The sequence below is a fragment of the Hyla sarda genome, chromosome 4 (assembly GCF_029499605.1).
Source record: "Hyla sarda isolate aHylSar1 chromosome 4, aHylSar1.hap1, whole genome shotgun sequence".
Classification (NCBI taxonomy): domain Eukaryota; kingdom Metazoa; phylum Chordata; class Amphibia; order Anura; family Hylidae; genus Hyla; species Hyla sarda.
In genome coordinates, this window is record NC_079192.1 from 406,084,286 (window position 1) to 406,096,607 (window position 12,322).

Here is a 12,322-nt window from a genome sequence, read left to right on the forward strand (position 1 = left end):
TTGTGTTTTATACGGTGAGCTATAAACGGCGCCGCACTGGGTTAAAGGGAACTTATCTTTTGCGCAGGTTCACATTAGATAAGGCAGTCGTTAGAATTCCCTATAAAAGTTGACCTATTTGGCTCCATCGCACCCACTAAGTGACCCTTGTATCCTATGAGAAAGTGGCACGACGTCTGCTCTGCCATCTTCAGGACTCTTAGGAAATGTAGAGAGTCAGGGAATATGTCACATGACTTAGGCTAAGTTCACATAGCCATTATGCTTTCACAGATTCAGCTTTTTGGTCATTGATTTTGCTCCAAACGCACTGGGGAGCACATGTGACACTGATGGACCCCATTGACTTGACTGGGGTATATCTGGTGTCTGGTCTTTTAAGGGAGTTGAATGGAGAAAAAAGAACGGACATGCTGTATATTTCTTCTCCACTCCTGTTCTTCTGATGGACTGAGTAAAAAAAAAATTCAAGGTTTTAATATAAATATTTATTGAAAATATATTTATTATTATGCATTTATTTATTTTTTATTTATTTAATATTTATTTATTATTATGTAATTATTATTTAATTATTTTTATTTATTTTATTATTTATTATTATTTATTTAATATTATTTATTTTATTTATTATTATTTAATTATTATTTATTTTATTATTATTTATTTATTTATTTTCATTGGGAAGAGCTGTGGATACTTGCAGGCAATGCTCCATAGAAAATAATATGCAAATGAGCCTTGTGTCTCTCTAGTGCCACCTATAGGTAGCTGACCTGTAACTCTGTTTCTGATCCATATTGAGCCTTGAAACATGTCTTGGCTCTTTGACGTTCACTTTACGGGGTGGCTGAGTTTTTTATTTATTTATTTTTTTTTTTATATATTTTTTTTGTCACAGGCCCCTGAATACCCTGACCCTATGGTACACATAGAGTTAATGGCTGTAATCTTATCTCCCAGGTTACATTGAAGTCTATGTCTGCCCAGGAGGGAGCAGCAGTCTTCAGGACTGATAAGAAATCCTATATATACTGGTGGTAGAGACGCAGCTTTCTTTAAGACGGTGGTCCTTAAACTGCAGCCCTGCAGCTGTTGCTAAACTAAGCCAAAGGCTGTCCGGGCAAGCTAGGAGTTTTAGTTTTGCAACAGCTGGAGGGCTGTAGTTTGGAGAACACTGTATTAAGGGTAGAAAGCTGCGTCTCTACCGCCACCTATAGGTAACAACCCTGTAAGTCTGTGTCCAATCCCCGATGACTATTTAGGTCATCCATCCGTAGACTGCTCTTTTGTCAGTACAGAGCAGGTTTCTGATTGGTTAGAAAGGCCTTTGACGTGACTCCTTATAGAGAATTAGAGATTGAACGCATCTGCACCCCGCTCTCCATTCATTCTCTACAACATTCCTATTTTCTCTCTTTTCCCATAGAGAATGAACGCATGCGCGCCGCCTCTCCATTCATTCTGTGTACAACGTTCCTATGTTTCCTCTGCTCCCTTAGAGATTGAACGTATGCGCGCTGCCTCTCCATTCATTCTCTCTGTACAACTTTCCTATGTTTCCTCTGCTCCCTTAGAGATTGAACGCATGCGCGCCGCCTCTCCATTCATTCTCTCTGTACAACTTTCCTATGCTTTCTCTTCTTCCATAGAAAATAAAAGCATGCGCGCCACCTCTCCAACATTCCTGTTTCCTCGACTCCCATAAAGACTACGCGCATGCGCGCCGCCTCACCATTCATTCTCACTGTGAGTACAATGTTCCTATGTTTCCTAGGCTCCTATACTGAATGAATGCATGCTCTGCCTCTCTATTCATTCTCTGTGTACAACGTTCCTATGTTTTCTCTTTTCCCATAGAAAATTAACGCATGCGCGGCCGCCTCTTCATTCATTCTGTGTACCACGTTCCTATGTTTCCCCTGCTCCCATAGAGAATGAACACATGCGCGCGCCTCTCCATTCATTCTCTGTGTACAACCTTGATGTGTTTACTCTTTTCCCATAGAGAAGGAATGCATGCACGCTGCCTCTCTATTCATTCTCTTTGTGTACAACGTTCCTATGTTTACTCTTTTCATAGAGAGTAAACGCATGTGCGCTGCCTCTCCATTCATTCTCTGTGTACAATCTTCCTATGTTCACTCTTGTCCCATAGCAAATGAACGCATGCACACTTCATTCATTCTCTCTGCGAGTACAACGTTCCTATATTTCCTCGGCTCCTATAGTGAATGAACGCATGCGCTTTGCTTCATTCATTCTCTGTGAGTACAACTTTCCTATATGTTCTCTTTTCCCATAGAGAATAAACGCATGTGCGCCACCTCTCCATTCTCTGTGTACAATCTTCCTATGTTTACTCTTGTTCCATAGAGAATGAACGCATGCTCGCTGCCTCTCCATTCATTCTCTCTGGGAGTACAGCTTTCCTTTGTTTCCCCCCCCCCCCCCCCACTCCCATGGAGAGTAAACGCATGTGCACCGCCTCTTCATTCATTCTCTGTGTACAACATTCCTATGTTTCCCCGCTCCCATAGAGAGTGAACGCATGCGCGCCGCCTCTCCATTCATTCTCTCTGTGAGTACAGCTTTCCTATGTTTCCCCCCCCCCCACTCCCATGGAGAGTAAACGCATGCGCACAGCCTCTCCATTCATTCTCTTTGTGTACAGCGTTCCTATGTTTTCTCTTCTCTGATAGTGTGAAGGCATGCACGCCGCCTCTCCATTCATTCTCTCTTTGAGTACAGCTTTCCTATTTTTCCTCGGCTCCCATAAAGAATGAAAGCATGCATGCGCTGCCTCTTCATTAGTTCTTTCTGTACAACGTTCCTATGTTTTCTCTTCTCTGATAGTGTGAACGCATGCGCGCCGCCTCTCCATTCATTCTCTCTGTGAGTACAGCTTTCTTATGTTTCCCCCACTCCCATGGAGAGTGAACGCATGCGCGCAGCCTCTCCATTCATTCTCTTTGTGTACAGCGTTCCTATGTTTTCTCTTCTCTGATAGTGTGAACGCATGCGCGCCGCCTCTCCATTCATTCTCTCTGTGAGTACAGCTTTCCTATGTTTCCCCCCCCCCCCCACTCCCATGGAGAGTAAACGCATGCGCACAGCCTCTCCATTCATTCTCTTTGTGTACAGCGTTCCTATGTTTTCTCTTCTCTGATAGTGTGAAGGCATGCGCGCCGCCTCTCCATTCATTCTCTCTTTGAGTACAGCTTTCCTATTTTTCCTCGGCTCCCATAAAGAATGAAAGCATGCATGCGCTGCCTCTTCATTAGTTCTTTCTGTACAACGTTCCTATGTTTTCTCTTCTCTGATAGTGTGAACGCATGCGCGCCGCCTCTCCATTCATTCTCTCTGTGAGTACAGCTTTCCTATGTTTCCCCCACTCCCATGGAGAGTGAACGCATGCGCGCAGCCTCTCCATTCATTCTCTTTGTGTACAGCGTTCCTATGTTTTCTCTTCTCTGATAGTGTGAACGCATGCGCGCCGCCTCTCCATTCATTCTCTCTGTGAGTACAGCTTTCCTATGTTTCCCCCACTCCCATGGAGAGTGAACGCATGCGCGCAGCCTCTCCATTCATTCTCTTTGTGTACAGCGTTCCTATGTTTTCTCTTCTCTGATAGTGTGAACGCATGCGCGCCACCTCTCCATTCATTCTCTCTGTGAGTACAGTTTTTCTATGTTTCCCCCCCACTCCCATGGAGAGTGAACGCATGCGCGCAGCCTCTCCATTCATTCTCTTTGTGTACAGCGTTCCTATGTTTTCTCTTCTCTGATAGTGTGAACGCATGCGCGCCACCTCTCCATTCATTCTCTCTGTGAGTACTGTTTTCCTATGTTTCCCCTGCTCCCATGGAGAGTGAACGCATGCGCACCGCCTCTCCATTCATTGTGTACAGCGTTCCTATTCCCCCCCCCCCCCCCCCTCCGTGCTCCCATAGAGAGTGAACGCCTGCGCGACCTGCTCCTCCCACTCTAATGTAAGACTTGGGTCCCTATTCTCAAGATGGTGATCGGTCGCACCCCCTGCGATCAGATAGTTTATTACCTCGTCTTGTGGCGCCCCCTCGTCTCGCTCTTTATTCTGGCCACTCGTGTGTTTATAGATGAGTTAATCATTAATGTCATGGAGTTTACCGATGGACCTTAGGACCCGGCTCCACAATGACACCGCTTCTCACCCGCCGCAGGTTCTTTTACTCAGCACATTCTGATGTATTTTTTCCCTCACATCAAATAAACACAAAAAAGGCTCAGCCACCTATTTAATGCAGGGTTTCCCCACCCAGGATGCCTCCAGCTTATGCAAAACTACAACTCCCAGCATGCCCGGACAGCTTTCAGCTGTCCGGGCATGCTGGGAGTTGTAGTTTTGGAAAATGTGTTGGTTACATGGAAAAATTAACATTTTTCCAGGCTTAGAATGTATTACACTTCCCACTTGGGGGGGGGGGGGGGGTGCCTTCAGCTGTTGCAAAACTACAACTCCCAGCATGCTCGGACAGCCGTAGGATTAGACTATTTGCAGGTCTGAGTCATGTCCTGTTATCTACAGTAATAACAATGAATCCTAGTGATTAACCCCATGTATGCCCGTTTATAGTGAGCAGCAGGGGAGAGAACCTGCTACCACCGGTATGGGGAACAGGCAGGACATGGATTAGTGTAAGGTCTTCACCAGAAGCCGCGTCAGCACCTCGGAGATTACGGGAGGATTATAGGTCATTACACTGTATACAGAGACACACGGGAAAGGAGTATTGTATTACAGGGGGTTGTTATGTATATTGTGATCTCATATCTATCATATCTATCTATATCTATATATCTATCTATCTATCTCATATCTATCTATCTAATATCTATTTATCTATCTCTCTCATATCTGTCTATCATATCTATCTATCTCATATCTATCATATCTATCTATATCTCATATCTATCTATCTCATATCTATCTATCTATCTCATATCTATCTATATATCTATCTATCTCATATCTATCTATCTCATATTTATCTCATATCTATCTAATATCTATCTATCTAATATCCATCTATCTATCTCATCTATCTATCTCATCTATCTATCTCATCTATCTATCTCATCTATCTATCTCATCTATCTATCTCATCTATCTATCTCATCTATCTATCTCATCTATCTATCTCCTATCTATCTCCTATCTATCTATCTCCTATCTATCTATCTCCTATCTATCTATCTCCTATCTATCTTTCTCATATCTATCTCGTATCTATCTATGTATCTCATATCTATCTATATATCTATCTCATATCTATATCTATCTAGCTCATATCTGTCTATCTAGCTCATATATATCTATCTATCTAGCTCATATCTATCTATCTAGCTCATATCTATCTATCTATTTATCTATCTCATATCTATCTCTCATATCTATCTCTCATATCTATCTATCTATCTCATATCTATCTATCTCATATCTATCTATCTCATATCTATCTATCTAATATCTGTCTAATATCCATCTATCTATCTATCTCATATCTATCGATATTATACCGCAATATCTTCTATATATAATGTCTCCAATGTCTTCTCCTCGGTCTATTTGGAGGGTTTAGTGATGTGATTTACAGCTCTGTCCCTGGAGGCTTCGCACCGTTTCCTGTAGGGCTCTGTACACATGATAGACGTTTCCTCCGGCCGCGGTCACAGGAAGACCACATTTCATCTCTTCCCTGTGTCATGTGATCAGACGCCATTATCCGGGTGCCACCATTGTCTGGACATAACCATGCTTGTCATTATGCACCTCGTGAAACAGAAAATGTTTTTGGCTGTCCAGGCACGATGGGAGTTGTAGTTCTGCAACAGCTGGAGAACCACAGGTTGGGGGGAGCGCTGGTGTTTAGGTTTTACTGTTCCTTTAAATACCATCAGACAGGACGCCGGAGTTTGGTGTTGTAGAGATTGATACTTTCTAATGATAAAACTCCATAATCTGAATGCGTGACAGGACGCTGGACGTTCCCCTCTGCTAACTAGGCCGGGCCGCTCGGTGTGAGCTGGTTAATGATTTCACGCGGGGCTGTAATGATTAATCCATTAGTCCATGCTAATCGCCCTGAAAGACACAGGAGGCATTGGCACGCCGCAGTCTGTCACCAGCCCCGGCCCGCGCTCTGCCATCTCACTACCTTGCCGAATTATTCAGATTTTTATTTTTCCGTTTTTGCAGAAGAAGCGATCCTTCGGGGGGAAATAATGTCTTCACCGCAAATAAGACGTCCGTGACGCCTCCAGAGTCTGCGTGGTCAGCGGAATATTAGGATGGTGAGTAGAAACGTTTCATCCTATTGGGGACTGTACTCGTTCACATGAATAGAATTCGAGAACTGCTGTAAAGACTGACACTTACAATGAAAGAGATTCCTAGAAAAAAGGAACATGAAGGGAATATGAAACTATATATAGGGTGCACGGACTACTTGTATATAGTACAAACTAAACACCAAACTCCTTTTTTAATATGTTGTTCCTTATGTAATTATAAGACACTTAGTTATTTACTTGCTGTTAAAATTTTCCCATTTTTTTATATGTTTTTAATGTGATTGTAAAATTCGCCACTAGGTGGCTCTGTTCTGTTCCCTGCCACAAGTCAAGCAGTTAGTTTGGTCTCCTCCTGGCCTGGCAGGAGACCAAACTCAGGAAGTGCGTGCGAGACCTGGCGAGATACAGCTCTCGCAGGCTTCAGTGACATCGCGCCTGCTGGGGAACGCCCACTTTCTCCTGCTGGGAGCTCACACAATGTGAGTGAGGGGAAAGGTATGATACAGAGTTTTTTTTATAAAGCTTGGAATTTTTTCAAGGGCAGGAGAGGTGTTAGGAGTAGTTAGAGAATATAATCTGAGTTAGTTGAAAAAAATATGGTTTGATGACAGGTACCCTTTAACCTTTAAAATGTTTATATTAAAGGGGTACTCCGCTGCTCAGGATTTGGAACAAATTGCTCGTTACGTCATAACCCGCCCCCTCATGATGTCACGTGCCGCCCCCTCAATGCAAGTCTATGGGAGGGGGCGTGACAGCCGTCACGCCCCCTCCCATAGACTTGCATGGAGGGGGCGGCACGTGACATCATGAAGGGGCGAGGTTATGACGTCACGAGCTCCCGAAGCCAGCTTCAGCGTTCGGGACAGTTTGTTCCAAACGCTGATCAGCGGAGTACCCCTTTAAGAGTGTTGTCCCAAAATAAAACCCCTCCCCTATTCACAGGATAGGGGATAAGTATGTGATCGGTGGGGGTCACAGTGGTGGGGTTACTTGAGTGACTGTACACATGCTCGGCCTCTGCTTCTTTCACTGTCTATGGGACTTCAGTCCAGTAATGCCGCCCCACTCACTCTGGACAGTTCGGCGTAGAGAGACGCAGTCGTGTTTCGGGAGGCAGCCATATGTTGCCCAGCGAGTCCCCTGCATGAGCCTTATTCTAATTAAAGGAGAACGCCAGCCAAAACTAACTTTTCCCCTATTCACAGGATAGGGGATAAGTAACTGATCGCAGGGCGAGTGGGCTTGGAGGGGTATGACCACTGGGACCTCCACAACGGGACCCCGGCTATCAGCGAGGGGCACATGTCATAGATAGTTTTGGCCGCAGTTCTCCTTTTAAAGGGGTTATCCCGGATTAGAGGCCACACAAGTCTTCAGGCTGTATAAGGGTCATTACAACTTCAATAGAACTGAGCTGCAATACCACATGCAAACCTGAGGACACGAGTGGCGCTCTGTTTTTCTAAACCTGAATAACCACATTAGGGCGTAAATCCCACGTACATTATCCTGTATTTGATGCTGCAGATGTTATGCTGTGTTCAGCCATTTAGTGTACATTAAAGGGGTATTCCAGGAAAAAAACATTTAATTAAAATATATATATATATATATATATATATATATATATATATATATATCTCTCTCAACTGGCCTCAGAAAGTTAAACAGTTTTGTAAATGACTTCCATAAAAAAAAAAAATCCCTCCAATAATTATCAGCTGCTGAAGTTGAGTTGTTCTCTTCTGTCTGTGCTCTCTGCTGACACCTCGGTCTGTTCAGTTGTTCTTTTCTGTCTGACAACAGTGCTCTCTGCTGACATCTCTGCTTGTCTCGGGAACTGCACAGAGTAGAAGAGGTTTGCTATGGGGATTTGCTTCTACTCTGGACAGTTCCCGAGACAGGTGTCATCTGAGAGCACTTAGAAAAGAACAACTCAACTACAACAGCTCATAAGTACTGAAAGGATTAAGATTTTTTTTAATAGAAGTAATTTACAAATCTGTTTTAACTTTCCAGAGCCAGTAGATAGATAGATAGATAGATAGATAGAGATATATATATAATATATATATATATATATATATATATATATATATATATATCTCTATCTATTATATCTATCTATTATATCTATCTCTATATATCTATATCTCTAAGTTTTTTTTCCTGGATAACCCCTTTAAAATCTACAGCTTCAAATATGCGCAGGATACCGTAAATGCGAATGGACCCTTAGTGGGACTTGTTTGAGGAACTTGTTGGGCAACCCCCCCCCCCCCCAGGCAACACAAGCCGCATCTCTACACAGTGAACTGCACGGAGCACGGGAGGCCTCCTCACTGAAGGAAAGCGTTCAGTCTCCATTTTGGTGGTCCTAGCGCCGATTGGATACTTATACCCTTATGATGCCACTCCGCCGCGTTTCGGGTGGGTTGCCTTTGACTACATATACTGCCGCAGTTCCATCACAGTCTCCGTACAGGTTCACTCAATCTGTATTGACCAAACAGTAAAGACGCGCCGTCACTTTCACCACCTGAGATGCACGCTTCAGGAGATAAGCATCTGCCGTACGCGTGTCGCCGCTTATCTCTTGCTGGTGTTACGAGGCCGAGGATCACCGCGTTGCAGGACATGTATAACCTTGAAACCGATCCCTGGTCTCGCGTCTCCTCTGTTTACACTGCTATGATACGGGCGTGCGTAATATCGTATGACAGCTCGTGTCTCCGCCCTCTGCGATTACTCACTGTAGTGTTTCCCCAAAGCAGGGTGCCTCCAGCTGTTGCAAAACTACAACTCCCAGCGAGCCCGGACAGCCGGAGGCTGTCTGGGCACGCTGGGAGTTGTAGTTTTGCAACAGCTGGCGGCACCCTGCTTGGGGAAACACTGACTCACTGAAACAATCATCGTGGTAGAATTTCTTATTTTTAAAGGGGTACCAGTGTGGCGCCATTTTTTTTTTTAATTTTTTTTTTTATTTTATTTTTTTATTTTTATTTTTATTCTGTATCCACAAAATGCATTCGGGTCCTCCGGTGGAAAACTTATTTTATTTTTTTTAATTTTTTTTAAATGAACTGGTGCCATGAAGTTAAACAGATTTGTAAATTACTTCTATTAAAAAATCTTTACCCTTCCAGTACTTTTTAGCAGCTGTATGCTACAGAGGAAATTCTTTCCTTTTTGAATTTATTTTCTGTCTGACCACAGTGCTCTCTGCTGACACCTCTGTCCGTGTCAGTAACTGTCCAGAGCAGGAGAGGTTTGCAATAGGGATTTTCTCCTGCTCTGGACAGTTCCTGACACGGACAGAGGTGTCAGCAGAGAGCACTGTGGTCAGACAGAAAAGAAATTCAAAAATAAATAATTTCCTCTGTATCATACAGCTACTAAAAAGTACTGGAAGGGAAAACATTTTTTAATTGAAGTAATTTACAAATCTGTTTAACTTTCTGGCACCAGTTGATTTAAAAAAAAATATTTTTTCCACCCGAGTACCCCTTTAAGTGACAGAATGCATTTTGTGGATACAGAAATTAAAAAACACATGGCGCCACACTGGGACTAGTGTCTCTTGTATTGGCAGCTCATCCGCTTTCACTTTAATGGAGTGGCAATGCATTACCAGACACAACCAGGGACAGGTGAGACGCTGTTTCTGGGGTGGAGAGGTTTATGTGTTGTAAACACTACAACTCTCATCATGCTATGACAGAATTTGGAGAAGCGGAGGTGGTCTATGTACTAAGTGGCAGGTTGACCCCTTGTGTGGGTCCTGATCACCATTAAAGGGGTACTCCGGTGAAAACCTTTTTTTCTTTTAAATCAACTGGTGGCAGAAAGTTAAACATATTTGTAAATTACTTCTATTAAAAAAATCTTAATCCTTCCTGTACTTATTAGCTGCTGAATACTACAGAGGAAATTATTTTCTTTTTGGAATGCTCTCTGATGACATCACGACCACAGTTCTCTCTGCTGACATTATTATAATAATAATAACGCTTTATTTATTGTTGTCCTTAGTGGGATTTGAACCCAAGTCCACAGCACTGCAAGGCAGCAGTGCTGACCACTGAGCCACCATGCTGCCCTTAGCATACATCTGCTATGCATGGTTGCTAAAATGGACAGAGATGTCAGCAGAGAGCACTGTGTTCGTGATGTCATCAGTGTTCCAAAAAGAAAGGAATTTCCTCTGTAGCATTCAGCAGCTAATAAGTACTGGAAGGATTAAGATTTTTTAATAGAAGTAATTTACCAATATGTTTAACTTTCTGCCACCAGTTGATTTAAAAGAAAAAAGGTTTTTACCGGAGTACCCCTTTAAAGTGGTACTCCAGTGGAAAACATTATTTTTTTTTTATCAACTGGTGCCAGAAAGTTAAACAGATTTGTAAATTACTTCTATTAAAAAAATCTTTATCCTTCCAGTACTTATTAGCAGCTGTATATTACAGAGAAAGTTCTTTTTGTTTTTGGATTTCTTTATTTTTTTTTTTCTGTCCACAGTGCTCACTGCTGACAGACAGGAAAAAAAAAGAAATCCAAAAAGAAAAGAACTTTCTCTGTAGTATATAGCAGCTAATAAGTACTGGAAGGATAAACATTTTTTAATAAAGTAATTTACAAATCTGTTTAACTTTCTTGCACCAGTTGATAAAAAATAAAAAATAAAGTTTTCCACCGGAGTACCCCTTTAATTATAACCTATAAACCTGATTTATTATGTATAACTGATAACCTTTTTTTTACTTGTAGTGTAATGATCACAGACTCAGCCTGCAATGTCCGCCATCATGGTAGACACCGATGGAGATTTCTGCTCCCTAACCCCCTTGGAGGACGATGACCTCGGGAGCCCGCTGTCTGGGGAGTTCCTCCAGGACATCGGAGAGATCCAGGACGTCTCCCAGAGCATCGGAGAAAATGGATCGGCCTCGTTCGGCCCAGCCGAGTACATGTACCTGGGCAACAGTCCTGGATCGAACGGATCGGTCAGCACAGACTTAACAGGTTAGAGCAGGGGAACGGTGCAAAGACCGGGCACTCATACGGCCTGGGGTTGGCACCATTTTATTTATTTGTCACCTGGAGCCATTTGATTTCTCTCTCCCCTACCAAGCTTAAAGGGGTACTCTGGTGGAATGAATATAAATATATATATATATATATATATATATATATATATATATATATATATAATTTTTTTTATTATTAATAATCAACTGGTGTCAGAAAGTTAAACAGATTTGTAAATGACTTCTATTAAAAAATCTTAATCCTTCCAGTACTTTTTAGCAGCTGTATGCTTCAGAGGAAACTCCTGCCTTGTCCACAGTGCTCTCTGCTGACACCTGATGCCCGTATCAGCAACTGTCCAGAGCAGCATAGGTTTGCAATGGGGATTTTCTCCTGCTCTGGACAGTTCCGGATACGAGCATCAGGTGTCAGCAGAGAGCACTGTGGACAAGACAGAAAAGATATTTAAAAGAAAAGGATTTCCTCTGCTGCTAAAAAGTACTGGAAGAGTAAAGATTTTTTAATAGAAGTCATTTACAAATCTGTTTTAACTTTCTGGCACCAGTTGATAAAAAAAAAAAAAAAAAAAAAAAAAAAAAATTGTTTTCCACAGGAGTACCCCTTTAACCCCTTAAGGACGCAGGACGTAAATGTACGTCCTGGTGAGGTGGTACTTAACGCACCAGGACGTACATTTACGTCCTAAGCATAACCGCGGGCATCGGAGCGATGCCCGTGTCATGCGCGGCTGATCCCGGCTGCTGATCGCAGCCAGGGACCCGCCGGCAATGGCCGACGCCCGCGATCTCGCGGGCGTCCGCCATTAACCCCTCAGGTGCCGGGATCAATACAGATCCCGGCATCTGCGGGAGTTCGCGATTTAAATGAACGATCGGATCGCCCGCAGCGCTGCTGCGGGGATCCGATCATTCATAATGCCGCACGGAGGTCCCCTCACC

At 43.0% G+C, this 12,322-nt stretch overlaps 1 protein-coding gene across 3 annotated transcripts in view; it reads left to right on the top strand.

Annotated features, from left to right (window-relative positions):
- The window catches only part of PPARA (peroxisome proliferator activated receptor alpha), a 50,251-nt gene that overhangs the window by 18,858 nt on the left and 19,071 nt on the right, over window positions 1–12,322 (top strand). The window contains exons 2-4 of one of the 3 annotated variants that reach the window (XM_056517518.1): window positions 1,653–1,749; window positions 6,238–6,332; window positions 11,103–11,357. In XM_056517518.1, coding sequence (XP_056373493.1) covers window positions 11,129–11,357 — 229 coding nt within the window. In that variant the 5' untranslated portion in view covers window positions 1,653–1,749; window positions 6,238–6,332; window positions 11,103–11,128. The remainder of the gene's footprint in view (window positions 1–1,652; window positions 1,750–6,237; window positions 6,333–11,102; window positions 11,358–12,322) is intronic. The other 2 variants (XM_056517517.1, XM_056517519.1) reach the window with 2 other exon arrangements.